This window comes from Dromiciops gliroides, chromosome 1 (genome assembly GCF_019393635.1).
Source record: "Dromiciops gliroides isolate mDroGli1 chromosome 1, mDroGli1.pri, whole genome shotgun sequence".
NCBI lineage: Eukaryota > Metazoa > Chordata > Mammalia > Microbiotheria > Microbiotheriidae > Dromiciops > Dromiciops gliroides.
Window position 1 is genome coordinate 69,744,633 of NC_057861.1, and position 21,935 is coordinate 69,766,567.

Genomic DNA, 21,935 nt, shown 5'->3' on the forward strand with positions numbered 1-21,935 from the left:
TCAAAATCAAGTCTGATTCTAATTGCTCTGGTCCCTCCCCTCCTCTCCAAACCCCACCCTCTACTCCTCCCATGGCCAAGCCCATTGCTTCCCTGGCCCGGGAAGTCCAAAGATCTAATGCGCATGCTCAACTTTCTCTAACTGCATTTGCAGCTTCAGGCTCACCCCTTCCCCAGCCTGGCTGTGCTTCTGAGACAACTTTAGAAAACCCTTTAAATTCCAGATATGCTCGTTTTGTTCATAATTTTGCTAACCTGCTTTTGTCTTTAATTAGTAATCTTATAAAGCATTTGTATGGTGAAAAGGCTGACAGACAATATAGAGGGGTTAAAGAAGAAAAACTTAAGCCGAATAAGAATGACAATCATCACCATAGTTCAAGACTCCGATTCTTTTGCCATGGAAGGGTATATATTTTACAGAAATGTAGAAGTAAGCAGCAAGGTATTGATATGAGTATTGGGGATTTTAGATATCGGAATCAAAAGTGTTCTGAATTCACTCAGAGTAATAGTATCAGTTCAGAGGTTACATAGGATTTCTATGCTATTATATGTACATTTTGAAATTAATGGTATAGGTTTATTTTCGTAGAGGTTTTCATGCATTTGAGATTGTGTTTTATACTTAGTTTCTAAAACAAAGAGAATATTTGTAAAAGCTTTTTATAGTCATGTGGTCCAGTTTATATTTTATAATACTCTTATTGATATTAAGTTCATATTCATTTAGATTTCCCTAGTTTGAATTTCATTGTCTTTTATTGTTCCACATGTATCTTCTTCTATTCATTCATCTATCTAATTTTGAAACATGGTTTTGATTTCATAATACAATGTTAATTCTAGGAGTATTGTGCTCCCATATTCTGAGTTGTTTGTTTTTGTTATTTTTTCTCAACTGATTATTTGATCAAACTCTTTAAAGCATTTCCCTAGCAAATTGTTTGCCATGGCAAGTGTAAATTGATTCTAGAAGTATTATTTTTGATAAGCATATTCAAAAAAAAAAAAAAAAGAGGGGAACATTTGTAAAAGTTTTCTTTTTTCAAAAAAAAAAAAGTTCTTTGAGATTCTGTTATGCTTTAACTTGTATTTAAATATATTCAGATTTTTCACAAAAGTAATTGTATACTAAGTTTTTAAAAAAGGGGTATTATTTGAAATTGTTGCATAATTATATATTGTGTTCTGAGTCAAGATGTATTCACATTTTTTGCAATCATTTATTATCCTCAATTTTTAAATACATATGAGACTTGGATTATGGGAATTTATCATTTAAGACATTAATTGCCTTTATTCTGAGTTATCAGATGCCAGTTGGCCAAGATGCCATCCAATCACAAGAGGAATACACATGAGGGGAGACATGCATGAAGTCAAGGTATGGCCAAGGGAACGGCTTTTGACAAATGTTGAGGTTGGATTCTCTTGGTTTAATATTTTATTTTATTTTTCCCCACAATATTGTACAGATGGCTGGAAGTATTGATCCCACCCATCTCACTTCTACACCTGGCTTCTATGCTCCCTCCTATATGCCTGATGCCATGGACATCTCAATCCCATGCATCTGATTAAGTCTGACTCAGTTTCTTCCAATATGTTCGGTGGCATGGACATATATTCCATCCACCTCTTTTAAGCCTGGCATACTGTATGGGCAGTACATACTGCTCAAGTGTGGGAATGCTCATATCCCATCATTTCTCTGTTCTTTTATGGTAACCCCCATAATTATCTCAGGTGTCATGATAAATACAGTGTTGAATTTGGCCTTGACATCTGTTACCAATTATATTAGATTTTTTAATTTCTCATAATGGCATGAGGATAATTAGGCAGATGATGCAAAAAGTGATGAAACAAAGATAAAAAATTATTTTTAATAATTAATATCGCAGCAATTGTCTTCTCAATTACCCTCCATAAGGGGGGGACTATAGTAATATTATAATTTTAAAGAATGTTTCAATTTTTGTTTTATTATATGTTTCATGTGTAACAACTAAGATTCTGAATTCCCTTAGACATGTTTTTGAGAACTTTCATTGTTTGATTTGATTATTGACAAAGCTATTTTAAAGTTGTGTTAAGCTCAATTTTGTAGGAAATTTCCTGGCTGATTACCAGTATCCACACATCAACCCCTGAAAAGACTTCCATTCCACGACTACACCTAGAGGACATCTAAGAAAAGACTTTCAGAGACTTTAAATGAACAGTTTTGATTTGTTGTTTTTGTTTTTGTTTTTTTTTTCTCTTTCTGTTATAATATACACCATCTGTAACATGTATTCTCTGCAGAGGCCCTCCCTTTGCAAGACTAATGTCAAAGCGTCAGTTCATGAGGACAAAAAAAATCGCCCCTCTGGACAAAACTTTCCTCTCTTCCTTTTCTATATTGTTGTTCACATATTATTAGTTAGCAATAGTTATCATATTGTTTTTACTGTTCCGTCAAGGAAACATTTTGTTTCTTGAGGAACAACAGGGGGGACTGTAACGATTGGAATAACGCCACCTGCTGGATACTTACTGTAGAGGAGTTCTGCCCATGAAGGGAAGGTCTTTGAGGGCAAGACCAGGAGTCAGGAAGTGACGCGGGCTAGTGGGAGGAGGAAGGAAGAGACTGGCGCTCAGTCTCGCGCTCTGGCCTTTGGACTCTGGTGGAGAGCGGAGCTAGAAATGTGCTCTCCCTTTAATAGATAGGAATCTAGGCCTTTCTCTCTCTCTTTACCAAATTCTTCTTTTCCTTAATAAATGCTTAAAAGTCTAACTCTTGCTAAAGCTTATAATTTATTGGCGACCACTCATTAGATATTTTAGACAGACTAGCTAGAATTTTAGCTTTAACAGGATAGAACTGGGCTGGACAGAAACACCCCAAGCCCTTGGAGCCTCCAGATCTTTTTGTTACTTCCCTCTTTCCCTCCTTGGCCTGGGCCTTCTGAAGCAATGATCTCAGTGACACCAAGTTCCTTCTGTTCCCCTCTTTGGGTGAAATTGACCCAGGAAGCCGACCTCCTTTTTAATACAGGTTTGTAGAGCTGAGCAGCTAGGTGACTGAGGGGAGAGAGTGCCGGGCCTGGAGTCTGGAAGTCTCATCTTCCAGGGTTCAAATCCAGCCTCAGACACTTAGTAGCTGTGTGACCTTGGGCAAGTCACTTCACCCTATTTGCATGAGGTCCTCATCTGAAAAATGGGCTGGAGAAGAAAATGGTAAATCACTACAGTGTTTCTGCCAAGAAAAACCCAAATGGAGTCACAGAAAGTCAGCCCCAACTGAAATGACTGAACAAAAAGAGTTGGTAATGAAACTAGAGGTCATGAGCACAACAGCCAAATGATGAAACTGAGGCCCAGGGAAGTTAAGTGAGCTAAGGTCATAAAGCTAGTTACAGGTCATTGGGTTTGGGGCTTAAGGCCCAGATTTCTATTCCCTCTCATGTGTGAAACAGAAGTTTCTTGAGGGCAGGGGACTGTCTCTTTTTTTTCTTTCTCTCTTTTTATTTGCATCTCCAATATTTAGTGAATTTCTGGGTGCATAGTGAATGCTTCATAAATGCCTTCTCTTTCCCACAGCCTTCTCCCTAGTGACCCAGATGTTCTGCCCTCTTGATGTGTGAGGCACAGCTCTGTGTGGTCTTAGATGGGCATTATTAGATCCCCATCTGGGGAGGGGGAGGCCCCATATTGTATCTGGCTATTCTCCCCAGTCTCTGCCCCACTGGTTGAGGCCATGCCCTTTGCCTTGGACAGAGTCTAATTATCCAAACAAACTAAGAGATCCCAGAACCTCCAGACCTAGGAGAACGAATGAAGTTCTATCTTTCAGAGAAGGCAGCTGCTGGCTTGGTGTGAGGGGCAGGGAGTGGCATGCTGGGAACAGGAAGGTCAGGGCCCTCCATGATCTTCTCAGCCCCACCTCCCTGGGGGAGTGGCTCCTGCAAGCATCTATCTCCCTGTGGTGCTACATCAAAATGTAGCCCAGAGATTCCTGCAGGCCCCCAATAAGCCACCTGGTCCTTAGGCTGATCTCCCAAACATCAGTTAATACTATAAGCTCATCACTTTCCTGATCCATACAAGGACAGGAATTGGATTAGATAACGGCCAAGGCCTGGACTTTCATCAGACCTTGAATTTCTAGTTTCTTTGGTGTCTCCTCCAAAGGCTGTTGTCAGAGGAAAGTCCTGCAAAAACCCTTCACTGCTCCTTCCCAGAGTCAACTTCCAGCACTCTTCCTCCAAGAAATGGACTAAGTTCATCTTCTATCCCTAAATGTCTGTATTGCTGAGAAAGAGAAATATGGCAGAAGGAAACCAGAGAGAGGGGGCTGGTCTGCTCAGCAGCTGCTGGGGAATGGAGGCTTGGGTCTGGCACAGAGGGAGGGAGAGGCCAACAGGGGCAGGTCTCTGCACCTCCTAGAACCTCAAAAATGCCTATAGTATTATCTCCCTCAGTCAGTCAGTTCACAAGCATTTATCCACTACTTCCTATGTTCCAGGCCCTGTGCTAGGCACACCGGGGGGACAAAGAAAGGCAAAAACTCATCCTCTGCACTGGAAGACATGCTCGCAGTCTAACAGGGAGACAGCATGCCATCAACTCTGTACAGACAAGATACATGCAGTATAAATGGGAGGTAAAATCAGAGGGAAGGGAGGGCTTTGTACACCTGAAGTGCTATGGAAATAGAGCTCTTAATTCTCATAATTCTTCCTCCCATCAAGCTGGAGCAGCCCTTTTGGTCTCTGCCAGGCTGAGCCAAGAGGGAGTCCTCCCTAGGATGGGGAAGATGGGGGTGAGGGAGAGAAAGAAAGGACACAAGAAAATAAATGAAATAGCTCATGTAATAGGGGTGGTGGGGGAAGGTAAAGGGTATTGGATAAGAGAAGGAATGTGGCAGAATGGAGAGAAGGCCAGACTTAGAGTTAAGAAGATCTGGGTTCAAGTTTCCCCTCAGACCCACACTGGCTCAATGAGTCTCCTAGGCCCCCAGCCTCTCAGGGCCTCAGGTACCTCTTTGTTTCTTTCTTTTTAACCTCTTTCTAAGAGCAGGGCATGGGTAGAGTGAAATCACTGTCTAGGTCCCTCCAGAATATCCCTCCTCCTCCCTCTGTCTCCTAAATATTGGGTTCCACAAGGCAGCATTGCCAGGCAGGTCAGACCCCTGTGGCCTCACTTCCTTCTTCTGGGTAATATCTTGGAAATAGATTTGAACCTCCCAGGCCTGAGCCAAGGTCTTTCCAAGGCCCTTGGATGAGGTTTCCTGAGAGGACCTGAGCTGGGAGGGACAGAATGCGGGGAAAGGGCAGAGTTCCCAGGGTTTAGAGGTGGCTCATGTAGTGAGCAGCTGAAGGGCACTGAACAGAGAGAGCCAGAGTCAGAGAGGGGGAGGGGGAAGGTCAGAGGTGCCCACATGAGGAGGTAAAGGGCACTGGGCAGAGGTGGCCCAAGCAGGGAGGGAATTCTCTGCTCTCAGCCTCAGCAGAAAGAGTCTCCATTGATTCTGAGCTAGCCAAAGGTTGCCAGAGAGGTTTTTACCTTGACAGTTGTTCATAGTGGCATTTGGGAATGTCTTCTCCCCAGAAGGAAGTGCATATCCAGAGATGCAAGTGCAGTGGTAACTTCCTTCTGTATTAACACAGTCTGCATTCTGACCACAAGAGACATCAGTGGGTGGTACACATTCATTAATATCTGCAACATAAGAAGAGAAGACAAAAGAAATGAAACATACATATTTGTACTTTGCCAATGTGGGAATTGTGTTTCATGTGACTACAGAATGCAATTTGTTACAGAGACTTTCTTTCTCTTTTTCTTTTCTTTTCTTTTTGGCGGGGCAATGAGAGGTAAGTGACTTGCCCAGAGTCACACAGCTAGTGTCAAGTGTCTGAGGCTGGATTTGAACTCAGGTCCTCCTGAATCCAGGGTTGGTGCTTTATCCATTGTGCTACCTAGCTGCCCCCTTTCTTTTTCTTTTCCAAGGAGGGTGAGAGGAAGAGGAAAAAAATGCTTGTTGGTTGAAAAAAAAAAAGAAAATGGAAGAGAAGAAGCAAAAAAAAGAAAAGACCAGTAAGGTAATGGAAGGGGTTGGGATCAGGGACAGTGTCCAACCTCATCTCTGAATTCTATCTGGGAGATTCCTGCTGACATACAGACAGCTCTTTTCAGGACTCTGACAGTAAAAGGAAAAAAAAGATATAGGATGGTGATTTGAAGAAGTCAAGAGAGGGATTTCTAAGGATGGGGGAGATCTGGGTGTTTGTGGGCAGCAGGGAAGGAGCCCATTGGCTAAGGAGAGGCTGATGATTTGGAGGGGGAGGGTCAGGGCATGGTCTCCAGGGCCAGCTGCTGGAGAGAGATGAGAGGGGATAAGATGGAAGGCCCAAGCAAAGGGCTCATCTTGGAAAGGAAAAGAGCCATCTCCTCCCCAGAAACAGAGGAAAAGGAGAAGAGGAGGGGTCTGGGAGGTGAGGTATGAGGATCTGGAGGTGAGGGGTCTTAGAAAGGGCAGCCTTGACCTTGTTAAGTAGGAGTAGGAAGCCAGGTCCTTGGGTGAGTCCCAAGGAAGCAGGGGTCATGGCCATGAGGGTTTTAAGGAAACAGGGCAAGGTTTTGAATGGCCATATCAGAAGGTTGGAAGCTTTAGAAAAGTGTTACAGACATTAAATTGTGGGAAAAGAAAAGGATCAGGCCAGGAGGATGCCCTGTAATCCCTGCTCTGTGAGAGGGAGGCTGAGGGGGATCTCTTGAGCTCTGGAGTTCTGAGCTGCAGGAGGGTTAAAGTCAGTGGAGTGTCTAGACCAAGTCTGGCCCCAATATAGTGAGTTCCTTGGATGGGTTGGGCGACCAGGTTGCCTCAGGATGGAGAAACTGGGCCAGGCTGGAAATGGAAGAGGACAAGACTCCCCTGACAATAAATCAGTAGTGGGATTGGGATCATGAGTGGCTGCTGCACTTCTACCTTGGTGAGATTGGGAGACAGAGAAAGGAAGGTAGGAAGGAAGAAAGGAAGGAAGGAAGGAAGGAAAGAAAGAAAGAAAGAAGGAAGGGAGAGAGAGAGAGGGAGGAAAGAAGGAAAGAAACAAAGGACTATTGTCTAACAGGGAAGGCCCAGTTAAAATCAGGTAACAGGAGTTTGAAGCAGATCCAGAATATGGGATCACATGTTTAGAAATAGCAGGACCATCCTAATCTTCTTTTACAGGGAACTCCTAAGTGGGGAGGTGACTTGTCCCAGCTCACACAGCCAGTAAGTATCAAAGATGGGATTTGATTCTCCCTCCTCTGACTTGAGAGCCAATGCTCTTTTCATTGTACCACCTGATGTCCCAAAGATAACATGACCTTTTGCAGGAACTACTTACAACCTGCCTATGGCTAGTAAGTATAATTATAGCTAGCGCTTATATAGTGTGTTATAAAGTGCTTTATAAATATTATCTCACTTGATCCTCACAACCAACTTAGGAAGCAGGTGCTGTTATTATCTCTCTTTTATAGTTTATGAAACTGAGGGAGGCAGAGGTTAAGTGACTTGCCCAGGGTCACACAACATCTGAGACTGAAATTGAACTCAGGTCTTTCTGACTCAGGGTCCAATGCTCTATCCACTGTGCCCACTAGCTACCTCAAATCACAAGCTCTTTGGGCTTCACTGTATTTGGATTTTAAATGTTTCGCTAGTGCTCTGAGAGAAGCAAGGATATTGTAGTGGACGGAGAGCTGTCCTTGGATCCAGAAGACCCAGGTTCAAGTTCTGCCCTTTGACACATGTTGGCTGTGTGATCCTGGGAAGATCACTTAACTTTTCAGTGCTCTAAGCAACTTTCTAAGACTATAAGTGGATGTATATTAAAATTTTATAAGAGTAAATGTTTTGTAGAGTAGGAAAAGCATTCTGCCATAAGCCATGGTTGGGAAGCCCTGCTTCTCTTTCTTATGTTCTCATCCCCTGCCTCTATGCATTTGCCCAGGTTGTGCCCCCTGCCTGGAGCACACTGCCTCCTCACCCATCTATTAGGATCATCTTCTATTCAGTTCAATTCAACAAACACTAATTGAATACCTAATGTATGCCAGGCACTGAGGACAAAACCAGAACAGTCACCTTGTCCCCAAAGAGCTTACATTTTTCTGAAATCCTCCTTGATTCCTTCCCCCTTGACTAGTTCAAAGAAATTTCTCTCACTGTTCAAATTTATCCATACACAGTTTGTGGCCTTTTGAGGGGGAGGGACCCTATCACAGTCTACTTTGTTGTATTCTATTTATTTGTGTCACAGCTTTTTTACTTGACTGTAAACTTTTTTTTTTTTTTAGTGAGGCAATTGAGGTTAAGTGACTTGCCCAGGGTCACACAGCTAGTAAGTGTTAAGTGTCTGAGGCTGGATTTGAACTCAAGTACTCCTGACTCCAGGGCCGGTGCTCTATCCACTGACTGTAAACTCTTGAAGGCAGGTTCTGTGGTATTCTTTTTTCCCCCAATCCATAACCACTCAAAAGAATTTGGCTTGACCATCCACATAGGAAAGACCAAGTGGATGAAACATGTCTGTTGCCAAGATTATGACCTACAGTTACATGGACAACCTATGGAACTCATCCATCAGTAAGTATATCTGAGACAGACACTACAAATGGACAATGAGTTGGGCCTAGAATTAAGTAGGAGGAGGAGAGTCGGCTAGATTTCCTTCAAGAAATATTAAATCTCCTTTAATGATCTCAATCTTTTCCCCTGAAGAAAAGTCCATCTTTCATAGGCTGATATTCTACCAGTTTAGTGGTTATAAGACAAGAACATAAGAATCTCAGAAGAATTTCAAATGTGTATCAGATACTGGGGAATCAGATACAGAGACATGGAGAGTTGCATGGTGGTGGGGGGGAGGGAATAAGCATTTATATAGCACCTACTATCTACCAGGTTCTTTTTACAACTATTACCTCATTTGATTCTTATAGTAACCCTTTGATGTAGGTGCTATTATGATCTTTATTTTACAGTTGAGTAAAAGGAGACAAACAGAAGTGAAATGACTCGTCCAAGATCACATAGCTAGTAAATGTCAAAAGATGGCAGGTGAACAGTCAGAATGCTCCGGTCCTTTTCAGAAGAAAGTGAGGAAGGCCTTGAGCACCTTGGAGAGAACCATAAGTCTGTGTGTGTCACATTGAAGGACAGGATTTGGACAAGATAGTCTTCCAGGGTGGGAGGGTATGGAAGGGTTGTGAACTGCTTTATTGGAGGGAATATCCAAATTGATGCTATAACAGGCCCATTGGAGTTATCTCTTCAGTCACTAAGCATAGCATCCATTTACTGAATGGGGAAACTGAGGCACTGAGATGACCGCAGCAAATTGGTGGGACGACAGTATGGGATCCTAAGGTCTCAGGGGTTCCTGGCTGCTGCTGAGGTCCACCAGCATCCTGACCCCATCACCACCAGGCCTCCCTTCTGCTGCTGCTGCTGCTTCTCTTTCCCTCTTTCCTTCTCCCCTCATCTCATTCCCCCTCCACTTCCCCTCTCTTCAGAAAGCAGCCACTTGGTAGGGTTCCTTGCACCTCACTCCCCCTCACTCAGCTGCTCCCTCCCTATTCTTGTTCCCAACTCTTGGACTAATATGGGTATGGTCTCTTTACCGTCACAGATCTCCAGAGGGTCACTGAAGTATTTCTCCCCAGTCGAAGAAGCAAATCCATTTTTGCAGGTGCAGTGGGTCCCATTGATACAAGTGGCATGCTGGGGACACCGACGACGACATGGAGGATCTGGTCAGAGGAATAAAACTGGTAGTCAAATCTGATTTCTATAAAGCTTTAAGGTTTATAAAGTGTATTTGCCACAACATCTCTATAAGGTATAGAGCAGAAAGATTATTATCCCCATTTCACAGAGAGGGAAACTGACAACTGATGCTCCAATGGGAAAAGCCCTTGTTATATTCTGTTAGCTTCATGTCTACACCTGGTTGTGGGTGGGTGGAGGATTGGGGAGTCCATGGTTTAGGAACTCACCTAGCTGGCTAATCTGGGAACTTGGCAGATAAAAGGAAGGAGAAAAACAATAGCTTTTTTCCTCATCATTTAACTGGGGTGAAGAAGAAGAAGTTGTGAGGCTAATAATATTTTTTTTTATGGGCAATGGGGGTTAAGTGACGTGCCCAGGGTCACACTGCTAGTAAGTGTTAAGTGTCTGAGGCTGGATTTGAACTCACGTCCTCCCGACTCTAGGGCCAGTGCTTTATTCACTGTGCCACTAATAATAATTTTTTAAAAGATAGCACATTGGGGCAGCTAGGTGGCACAGTGGATAGAGCACCGGCCCTGGAGTCAGGAGTACCTGGGTTCAAATCCGGCCTCAGACACTTAACACTTACTAGCTGTGTGACCCTGGGCAAGTCACTTAACCCCAATTGCCTCACTAAAAAAAAAAAAAAAGATAGCACATTTACATCATGCCTTAAAGCTTATCGACTGCTTTCTTTACAACTCTGTGAGGTACGTGGCACAAGTATTATCACCTCCATTTCATAGATGAGGAAACTGAAGCCCTGGCTTGCTCAGGACCCCACAGCTAGCCAGGACCAGAGCTGGGATTCAGTCCCGAATCAGGATGGCAGGCATTGGAGGGGGGACACAGCTCAAAGGACTTGAGTGGGATTTGTTGAGCTGTAGAGGGAAATTTTCTCCATGCCCCACTCTCCAGATCTGGCCTCTCCCTTCCCTGCTTGGGCTGTCAATCCCAGCAAGGCTTCCCTCAGTCCCTGGCTGTGAATGGGGTGGGCTCCAAGCACACTCACCTTTGGGGGTCTGGGCTGCAGCAGTTTCCAAAAGGACCAGAACGCAGAGGCCTGAAATAGAGAGAGGGGAACATGGGGCTTTAGTGACCATCTGATGCAAGCCCTTTGTTTTACAGAGGAGGAAACTAAGGCCCTGGGAAATCCCATGATGTTTTTGGTCCAGGTTTCACAGTGACTTAATCACGCAGGGATTCCAAGCCCTGAGTGCAAGGAAAGAAAGAAATAAAGGCCCAGGCATGTCACTTCCCTGCAGGCCAGGGAGTGTGAGGATACTTGCTCAAGGTCACACAGTTAATACAGGCAGGGCCAGAATTCAAACCCAGATCTTCTAACTCCAAAGCCAGGGCTCTTTCCATGACAGCACACAGCCTTCCTTGGAGGCTTAAGAGTTTCATCAATCAATTAATAAACATTTATTAAGCACCTACTATGTGCCAGGCATTGTGCTAGGCACTGGAATACACAAAGAGGCAAAAGCCAGTCCCTTCCCTCAAGGAGCTTACAATTAATTTGTAAAAGCAGCAGCTGGGGGGCAGCTAGGTGGTGCAGTGGATAGAGCACTGGCCCTGGAGTCAGGAGTACCTGAGTTCAAATCCGACCTCAGACCTTAACACTTACTAGCTGTGTGACCCTGGGCAAGTTACTTAACCCCAATTGCCTCACCAAAAAAAAAAAAAAAAAGCAGCAGCTGAATTCCATTGGAAAGATGCCTGGACTGGCAGCTAGGAGGCCTGGGTTTGAAACAAGGAGAAATTGAAGAGGAGAGAAAGCATTCTGGACAGTAGAGCAGGAAAAGAAGGACACTGGAATGGGCATCAGGAGAGCGGGTTTGAGACCTGTCTCCAAAGCTTATTGGCCAGGTGACCCAGGGCAATTAATTTCCCCTCTCTGGGACTCAGTTGCCCCTTCTGGGCAATGGGTAGCCTACAAACCATGGTTCCACCTCTGGTTAGATGGATCACTCAGAGCTCAAGGGGTCAAACAATCTATTTCATGAAAAGATCTTCAAATGCCCCAGGAAAGAACTCCCAAAGTAAAGTCCCAGGAAGGAGTTTCCCTGCCACCCTCCTAGAAACTGCTTTTATGCTCCTCTTGCCCAAAGGTCCCCAGCTGGGGCCCGGCTCCACTGACCCAGCAAATGTACCTGCCCAAGTCTGCCCCACCTCCTCCTTGCTTGAAGCAGTCCTGGGGGACGACCGACCCACCCTGGTTCCACCAAATGCGGACCCACAAAAAGTGGGTGCCTGAGCCCATCTCAACAGTGCTTTATTAAGTGCTCCCCCTGTGCCAGGCCCTGTGCTATTCAGTGAGGAAATAGAAACAACAGCAATATCATCCTTTCCTCAAGGAGCTGATATTGTCACAGTGCTCTCTGTGGCCTGGGGCATACGACTGTGCATTTGTCCAGTGGTGGATGTTGTTGAGTCGTGTCTGACTCTACATGACCCTATTATGGGTTTTCTTGGTAGAGATACTGGAGTGTTTTGCCATTTCCTTCACCAGCTCATTGTACAGATGAGGAAACTGAGGCAAACACGGTTAAGTGACTTACCCAGGGTCACACAACTAGACTGGTATCTGAGGCCAGATTTGAACTCAGGTGTTCTTGACTCCTGGTCCAGTGCTCTATCCACTGGGCCACCTGCTTCCCCAATGGACCACCAACAAAAAGGTACTATCTGGGTGGTTGTTGAAACTAAAACCCACTGTAGACTAAATGAAACTGAAGATCAAAAAGAACCCCTGAATGTAGGCTAAGGAAAAATGTTGATGAAGGAAAGAACTGGTTGTATGGGGAGAGGGAGAGGGAGAGGGAGTTGGAGTATCTCATCTCCTGCCCACTCTTCTTCCTCTACGTCCCCTCCTACTTCTCCCCAGAAATGCTGCCCTTCTGACCCCTCCTTCCTGTCTAACTCCTTCCATTTACCTTGGGCCCATGAGGAAATCTCTTCCATTTCTAGAGCCTCAGTTTACTCATTTCTAACATTAGGGGGTTGGACTTGATGACCTCTAAGAGCCTTTCTACCTCTGATTCCTATAATCTAGTGAAGCTCAGAGTTCCCTCCATCACCACTGCGCCAGTGTTGTGGATCCTGAGTTGGAAAGGATGCTCAATCTCTTCTGTTCCAGCCTCCTCATTTTATAAGTCAGGAAGCTGAGGCCACGGGGTGAAGTGACTTGTTGAAGGTCACACTGGTGGTAAGGCACAGAGCCAGCACTTCAAAGTGGGTTTTGAAACTCCAAATCCAGCTTTCCTTCTTATCACATCCTGCATCTCTCCCCAAGGAAAGTTCAGTGTATTGGGAAGAGGGTGCCAGGTGGTAGGGAATTGACTACCAGGAGGAGGAAAGCAGGTAATGGGAAGTCATGTGAACCCAGGACCAAGTAGGGTCCATTCCTGTGTCTGGCTACTCTCCTAGTAGTCATAAGACCAGGATTCTAGGGTTTTTTGTTTGTTTGTTTGTTTGTTTTTAGTGAGGCAATTGGGGTTAAGTGACTTGCCCAGGGTCACACAGCTAGTAAGTGTTAAGTGTCTGAGGCCGGATTTGAACTCAGGTACTCCTGACTCCAGGGCCGGTGCTCTATCCACTGTGCCACCTAGCTGCCCCCTATGTTGTTTTAATTAAGGAGATGATTTTGGCTTGATTGGGTTGATTGAGTCCCTCTTTCTATCCTTATTCCTTGCGGGGAGAGGGAAGGGTCTCTTTGTCCCAGGAATGTTCTCCCTCCCACCCCAGGAAATGTCCCTTAGAAGTAGAATAGTGCAATCATTTAGATATAAAGGGTGATACCATAGGCAAATTAGGAGAGGAAGTATACTTTACTTGTCAGATCTATAGAGATGGGAAGAATTTATGACCAAACGAGAAATAGAGAACAGTATGAAATACAAAATGGATCATTTTGATTACATTCAATTTATAAGTTTTTTTTTACAAACAAAACCAATGTAACCAAGATTAGAAGGAAAGCAGAAAGCTGGGAAACAATTTTTACAGCCAGTGTTTCTGGTAAAGGCCTCTTTCTCAAATATATAGAGAACTGAATCAAATTTATAACAATACAAGTCATTCCCCAATTGAGACATTGTCAAGGAATATGAATAGGCAGTTTTCAGATAAAGAAATTAAAGCTATCTATAGTCATATGAAAAAATGTTCTCAATCACTATTGATGAGAGAAATGCTAATTAAAACTACTCTAACGTATCATGTCACACCTATCAGATTGACTAATATGACAAAAAAAGGAAAATGATAAATGTTGGAGAATATGTGAAGAAATTGGAACACTAATTGTGTTGCGAATTGTTGGTGGAATTGTGAACTTATCCAACCATTCTGGAGAACAATTTGCAACTATGCCCAAAGGGATATAAAACTGTGCATACCCTTTGACCCAGCAATACCGCTACTATGACTATATCCCAAAGAGATCGTAAAAAGGGGAAAGGATCCACATGTACAATAATATTTATAGCTGCTCTTTTTGTGGTGGCAAAGAATTGGACATTGAGGGGATGCTCATCAGTTGGGGAATGGTTGAACAAGTTGTACTATAGAAATGTAATGGAATACTATTGTGCTATAAATATAAGAAAGGATGAGCAGGCAGATTTCAGAAAAACCTGGAAAGATTTATATGAACTGAAGCTGAGTGAAGTGAGCAGAACCAGGAAAACATTATATACAGTTATAGCAACATTGTGTGATGATTAATTGTGATAGACTTATCTTTTCTCAGCGATACAATGATACAAGACAATTCCAAAGAACTCATGATAGAAAATGCTCTCCACATCTCAAGAAAGAACTATGGAGTCTAAATGAAGATTGAAGCATACTATTTTCAACTTTTGTTTTGTTTTTTTCTTTCTCATGGTTTTTCCCTTTTGTTCTGTTTTTCTTTCACAACATGACTAATGTGGAAATGTATTTAACATGCTTATGCTATGTAACCTATATCAGATTGCTTGCCGTCTTGGGGAGGAGGGGAGGGAGAAAAATTTGGAACTCAAAATCATGCAAAAATGAATGTTGGCAACTATCTTTAATAATACTATTAAGTAGGGGCAGCTAGATGGCACAGTGGTTAAAGCACCGGCCCTGGATTCAGGAGTACCTGAGTTCAAATCCAGCCTCAGACACTTGACACTTACTAGCTGTGTGACCCTGGGCAAGTCACTTAACCCCCATTGCCTGCAAAAAACCCCAAAAAACAAAAACCCCCTCTATTATAATAGTACTATTAAGTGGGGAAAAAAGCAAACAAATAGAGAAAGAAAGAAGTAGAAAAGTACATGTCAAAGATCCCTAGAGCAGAAGGACCTGAGTTTGAATCTTGACTTTGCTGCTTCTTACTTATGTACCTGCACTGGGGCAGCTAAGTGGCCCAGAGGACAGGGCTCCTTTCTGGAGTCAGGAGGACCCGAATTCAAATTCAGACTCAGACACTTACTAGCTTTGTGACCCTGGGCAAGTCACTTAACACTGTTTGCCTCGTTTTTTTCATCTGTAAAATGAGCTGGAGAAGTAAATGGTGGGACAGCTATGTGGCACAGTGGATAAAGCACTGGCCCTGGATTCAGGAGGACCTGAATTCAAATCTGACCTCAGACACTTGACACTTACTAGCTGTGTGGCCCTGGGCAAGTCACTTAACCCTCATTGCCCCACCCCCAAAAAGTAAGAAGATGTAAATGTCAAACCATTTCAATATCTGCCAAGAAAACCCCAAATGGGGTCAAGGAGAGTGGGACATGACTGAACAACCTCACCTTTGTAACCTTGGGGGAAATCATCTAACTTAAGTTAGAAGGGCTTCAGTTTCCTCATTTGTAAAATGGGGAATTTGGACCAGATGATGGACTTTTATTATACTCTTGAGTCTCCTGTTATTTTGTTTTGTTTGTTTTTTTGCAAGGGAATGAGGGTTAAGTGACTTGCCCAGGGTCACACAGCTAGTAAGTGTCAAGTGTCTGAGGCTGGATTTGAACTCAGGTCCTCCTGAATCCAGGGCCAGTCCTTTATCCACTGTACCACCTAGTTGCCCATCTCCTGTTATTTTGTTCCTGAGTTCCATCAATGACTAGCTAGAAGCTGAAGAGGAGGATAGGGTGAATAGACAGATGAAACCTTTTGTTCTAGGGAAAATATCCCACCCAAAAGTCAAAGGGACTTCCTGTAGGGATTGTGGGCTCCCCACCACTGGGGACAATGTTTTAGCAAGGTTCAGATGACCCCTAGCTGTGGATTCTATAGAGGGGATATTCTAATCCAGGCGGGGCTGAACCCGGGGCCCTCTGAGGTCTCTTGGAGCTCTGAGGTTCTGTGAGTCTGCCAAGAGAGGGCTGATGTGAAGATCAGAATGAATCCATAGTCTGGAAAGGGCCCCCAACTGTCAGACGGGGGTAGGGAGAGAGACAGCCTGAGGGACTGGATTGGGGGAAGGGGGTCATGGAGAAATGGCAGAGGGGAGGGCGGGCACTGAGTCATTTCCTGGACAGAATGGAACAGCTGAGTCATCCTTGGATGCTCTCAGCTTGAGCCCCAATGGGTTTCAGGGCTCGAAGGGGAATTCTGTGGCTGGATCTTCAGAGCCAGGAGGGCTACAACAGAGCTGGATGTCTCCAGGGTCGGTGGTAGGCAGAGACCTAGGGCATTATGACATGGTGGGAAAAACACTGGCTTTAAAATCAGGGGACCTGAGCTGGAATGTCAGCCCTGCTACTTAGTAGCTGTGTGACCTTGGGCGAATTGGTTCCCTTCTCTGAGCTTCAGTTTTCTTCTTTGTACGGTGAGACCATAGGCCTCAATGATCACTGTGGGCTCTTCCTACACTAAAGCTATTCTATGACCACTGGGCTTTCATGGTAAGACTGACCCTGTCTCCTAGCCATCTGTCTAAAGGCGAGGAGCTGGGGAGAAGAGCTTGGGATGGGCTTGGGTCTTTAGATTCCTCCCCCAACACTACCAGCCCACTCAGACGTCCCCCACAATACAGTACTGACAAGTCCCAGGGCTCCCTCTCTCTAGACTGGCTCCTGGGGATGGCCAAATGGTTGAAATCATCCAGCCCTCCTTCTGTTGTCCGCTGTCCTCACCCCCAAGACTTTGCAGTTCCGGCACATCTGGTGGGGGCCCCAACCTGGGCCCCTCCCTTTCTCTGTCTGGTGGGGAGGGTGAGAGAGGAGGCAGGGGGGGAACTTGGGGGAGGGAGAGGGGAGGAAGGAGGAGTGATACTGCAGAGGCCATTTTGGGGGTGGATGGGAAAGGAAGGAGAGAAGCTAATGTGTGCCAGATTCCATGCCCTTAATCCCCACTTCAGATCTGAATGACCCTCTCATCTCCATCTGGAAAAGAAGCTGGAAACTCCACAAACAGAAGCTGGGACAGGAGCCGATCCCTGGCTCCCAGTCTCCCCACCCACCCCATCTGGTAGAGTTTTACTTCTGGCAGGCGGGAAACTTATTGCTTCCCTCCCCCACCCCCACCTCTGGCTGTCTGGGTCCACGAAAGCCTCATTGAATGTTCTGCCCCCATCCCCACCTCAACCTCCAGGGCCAGGGTACCATGTATGGGAAAAATTAGAGAAAAATGTCACTTCATATTAATTCTCTCTCTCTCTCCCTCTTCCTCTCTCTCTCTCTCTCTCTTTCTCACATTATCTCTCCTTCTTCTCTGTTTTCTTTCTCACACACATCTTTTCTTCTGAGGATCTCAAAGCACTTTACAAATTCAGACCTTCTAAAAGGGAATCAGCATGGTGTGATAGAGACAACTAGGAGTTGGGAGATCTGAATTCTAGCCCCAACTCTGTTCCTATCTACCTGCGTGACCTGATTCTGATCCCAGCATCACAGAAGTTGTGAGCTGGAAGGAACTGCAGAACTCATCTCTTCTGCATACCTGTAATCCCTGCTACTGAAGGAGGTTAAGGCTGGTATGAAACTTGAGTTCAGAAGTTGTGAGCTATAGTCGGCCCAAAGTTGATTAGGTATCCACACTAAGTCTGGCACAAATATGGCAGACCCTCAGGCTGCCTAAGGTGGGGTGAACCTCCCCAGGTCAGACAAAGGAAAAATTAAAGCATTTGTGACAATCAGTAGTGAGATTGAGCTGTGAGTAGGTACTGTATTTCTAGCTTGGGCAAGATAGAGATAAGAAAGAAAGAAAAGAAAGACAGGAAAGAAAGAAAGAGAAAGAAAGAGGAGGGAGGAAGGAAAGAAAGAAGGAAGGAAATATGGAAGTATGGGAGGAAGGAAGGAAACTATTTATTCCAGTTAATGCTAAAAGCAAATCATTTACTTTCTCTGGGCTCTGAAAGAAAGAAAGGGGGCAGCTAGGTGGCACAGTGGATAGAACACCAGCCCTGGAGTCAGGAGTACCTGAGTTCAAATCCGGCCTCAGACACTTGACACTTACTAGCTGTGTGACCCTGGGCAAGTCACTTAACCCCAATTGCCTTACTAAAAAAAATTAAAAATAAAAAAAAGAAAGAAAGAATAAAAGAAAGAAAGAAGGGAGGGAGGGAAGGAATGAAGGAAGGAGAAAAGGAAGAAGGTAAGAAAGGAAGAAAGGAGAGAGAGAAGGAAGGAAGGAGGAAGGAGGGAGGGAAAATGGAGGGAAGGAAGAAGGAGGAAAGGGAAAGAGAAGGAAGGAAGAACAGAAGACAGAGGGAAGAAGAAAGGAAGGGGAGGGAGGGAGGAAAGAAGGAAGGAAGAAGGGAAGGAGGGAGAAGAGAGGAAAGAGGAAGGAAGGGAGAGAGAGAAGGAAGGGAGAAGGAAGAAAGGAGAAAGGAAGGAAGAAAGGGGGGAGGGTGGAAGGAAGGAAGCTGATCCAGTTGATGCCAGCAGCAAATCACTTATCCTCTCTAGGCTTCAGTTTCCATCTCTGTAAAGTGGGGCTAATGCTACCTGTTCTATCTACTTCATGTGGCTGTTAAGAGGATAAAAGCAATGATGCACATAAAGCACTTTCCCCATTTGTAAAATGTTGAAGTTGGGTCCTATTGGATGGTCCCTTCAAACTCTAGTAGTCTATGAATTTAAGGGACAAAGCATCCTGAGCTTCCAGTCACGTGTGCCAACCACATTGGCTCTTCCTCCTGGCCCAGACCCAGAAAGATCATAATGATCACAATGGTCAGCATTTCTGTGGCACTCTGAGGTTTGCAAATGGCTTTACAAATATTATTTCATTTGATCCTCACAACCACAACCCTGGGAGGTAGGTGTTATCATTATTCCCACTTTATAGATGGAGAAATGGAGGCAAATAGAGGTTTAGTGACTTACCCAGGGTCACACAGCTAGTAAGCACCTTATTCTGGATCTGTACTCAGGTCTTATCTTGAACCTGGGTCAAGCACTCAATCCACTGAACTACCTACCTACTTACCTCACAGAATGTGTGATGTGGAAGGGTTATTAGAGATCACATAGTCCCCCAAAATAAAGATTGAAAAACCAAGACCCAGAGAGGGATTTGAACCTGGAGGCTCTGACTCAAATTCCTCAAATTCTCATCTAACATACAAAACTAAGAACAGAATGTAAGTGCCACAGGTGTGTGTGTGTCGGGTGGGGGGGGTAGGACAGTGGGGAGGGAGAGGAGGTGGTTCTCTGTGGTTGGACCCACCTCTATCTGTACCCAAACTACTGTTCTTTCACTCACTTTGTTTTCTCTGTTCCTAGGGAACCAGGCCTGACCCACATCACAGTTCTCGTGGGGTGGAGTTCAGGAGATAGAGAGAAGGAGGAAGTCAAGAAGCCACAATGTGGTGAAGGCCAATGACCCGGGCAGGGAGAGCTGCACAAATAACAGTCTAAACTCTCTTGTTTCTATGGTGTTTGACAAAGCATTTTCTTCAACACAAGTTTCACAAAATAAGCGGGACTGGCATTCTTTTTTTTTTTTTTTTAGTGAGGCAATTGGGGTTAAGTGACTTGCCCAGGGTCACACAGCTAGTTAAGTATTAAGTGTCTGAGGTGGGATTTGAACTCAGGTACTCCTGAATCCAGGGCTGGTGCTCTATCCACTTCGCCATCTAGCTGCCCCGGGACTGGCATTCTTGTTCTCATTTTACACACTAGGAAAGCAAAGCTCAGAGAGGTGATAACTTGCCAAGAGTCACAGAGACTACATGGAAGAACCAGAATTCGACACGTTTTCTCTCACTTTGTCAAGAGCTCTGCTCCCTCTATCACATTACCTCCAGGGATGGAGTCTGACCATGGATGGGACTTAGAACTGAAAGGGGCCATAAAGAGACCCTCTAGGCACAGTCTTCCTCATTTTATAGAGGAAGAAACTGAGGCCACAGAGGGAAAGAACTTTCCTATAGTCATATGACTAGTAAGTAGTGTCAGGATTGGAATCTAGGATCTCTAAGCACAAATCCACTATTCTTTTGCTTTCATCACATACCTCCAGCCACAGGGCTGTTTGGATCAGAAGAACAAACCTCTTGTCCTCTTCCTCCTCCTCCTCCCCCCCCTGCCCCCAAGAATCCCCCAGTGCAAGAGGGGAAGAAGCCAGAGGCGATCCCCTTGGATGCAGGTCCTAGGCACTGCCAGTCTCTACATTCTCACCTCACCAGCCTGGCCAAAAGAACCTCACAGGCTGGTCCCACCCTAGGGTGTGGCCCTACCAGCACCTGTTCCTCCTGGTTTCTCCCTCTGACCTGACTGTCAGCAGGTCCTGCTTGCCTTCAGTACTATAGGGCTTGGGAGGGCAAAGGCCAAAGGGGTCAAGGGCTGGTTATAGGATAACGGGTGGAGGCTGGGAGAGACTAAAAGAGGTTGGAGAACAGAGGGTGGCAGATGGAGGGAGAGGGGGACAGGTACACAGAGGCAGACAGGGAGGACAGCAGACAGGGAGGAGGGGACAGAGAGTGGTATCTAGGGGGATAGAGGCAGGAGAGAAGGTAGCAGACTGGGAATGAGGCTGGAGTGGCAGATGGGGGTAGGGGGCAGAGAATGGGTTCTAGAGGTCAGAAGGTAGAAGGCTGTAAGCCATGGGACAGAGGACAGAACATGAGGGAACCCCACCCAGAAGCCTCTACTGCTGGGGGCACCACCGCATGTGCCTTGGATTGTCGGTCCCCCCACCTCCCCTCCTGGTGTTGCCCAAGGGCAGCTAGGAGCAGACGTCTCACCCAGAAAGAGGCCTCGGAGCTGGGTTGGCATGACTGGGCCACTGCCGGGGAGGGGCAGGGCGGGAGTGTTCTCTTGCTGGCTCCCAGAGGCAGGACTTGGATGTTCTCAACAGCGGCAGCAACAGCAAAAGCAACTGGAAGTCGGAGTGAATGATCTGAGTGGCAGGGCTCCCGATGGCTGAGCCTTTATGTGGGGGCGGCGGCTAGGCAGGGCCCTCCCCTGAACTCGTCCAATGGGGCTAGCCTCAGGAGGGAATGAGAGTCCCAGAACCCAGCTCCTCAGCCAGCCCAGCCCAGCCCAGCCCAGGGTACACACTTATAACCCTTTGGACACAGAAACACCACATGGCACCGAATAGGGTGTAGACACACACACAGATTTACACTGTATAGCACATACAAAGAACACACAAACAACACAATCACATGCCACCGGAGAGATAAGCCCAGGATGTGCAGCCCACATAGCACAAAGATACAAAGGGGTACACACACTCAGGGACACACACACACACACACACACTCACAGACTCAGGGGATTGCCTACACTTACAAGTGGCTAGCACACCCAGGGATACATACTCAACCCCCAGAGACACCTGGGGCTGTGTGCACAATCCCAAGCAGAGAGAGAAATATAGGACACACACATTCACAACACAGGAGCACACACACACACAGCAGCGGCACGTGTAACACAAAGAAAGACACATGAGAACACAGACCCAGGGATACACACTTGCAGATGCTGCACAGAGCACACATATAAACAGGACACTGCCACAGACAGAGAGATAAACACAGGACACATGCTCCCAAACAGAGACAAGCACAAGCCCCCACCCATGGAAGAATGCCCATGAAAACACACAAACAAAGACACAGATAACATATACATTGAAGACTTGTGTTTTTCTCCAACAATTAAACACACACGCAGACACCCAGCTGCTTC

General features: G+C 45.4%; 1 protein-coding gene across 3 annotated transcripts in view; it reads right to left on the reverse strand.

The window, feature by feature from the left end:
- The window catches only part of ADGRE5 (adhesion G protein-coupled receptor E5), a 41,688-nt gene extending 20,563 nt beyond the window's left edge, over window positions 1–21,125 (reverse strand). For all 3 annotated transcript variants that reach the window (XM_043976155.1, XM_043976156.1, XM_043976154.1), the window contains exons 1-4: window positions 20,981–21,125; window positions 10,823–10,873; window positions 9,663–9,791; window positions 5,553–5,708 (exon numbers count right to left, since the gene is read on the reverse strand). In XM_043976155.1, the coding sequence (XP_043832090.1) occupies window positions 5,553–5,708; window positions 9,663–9,791; window positions 10,823–10,873; window positions 20,981–21,011 (367 nt within the window). In that variant the 5' untranslated portion in view covers window positions 21,012–21,125. The remainder of the gene's footprint in view (window positions 1–5,552; window positions 5,709–9,662; window positions 9,792–10,822; window positions 10,874–20,980) is intronic.
- Window positions 21,126–21,935: the final 810 nt, after the last annotated feature.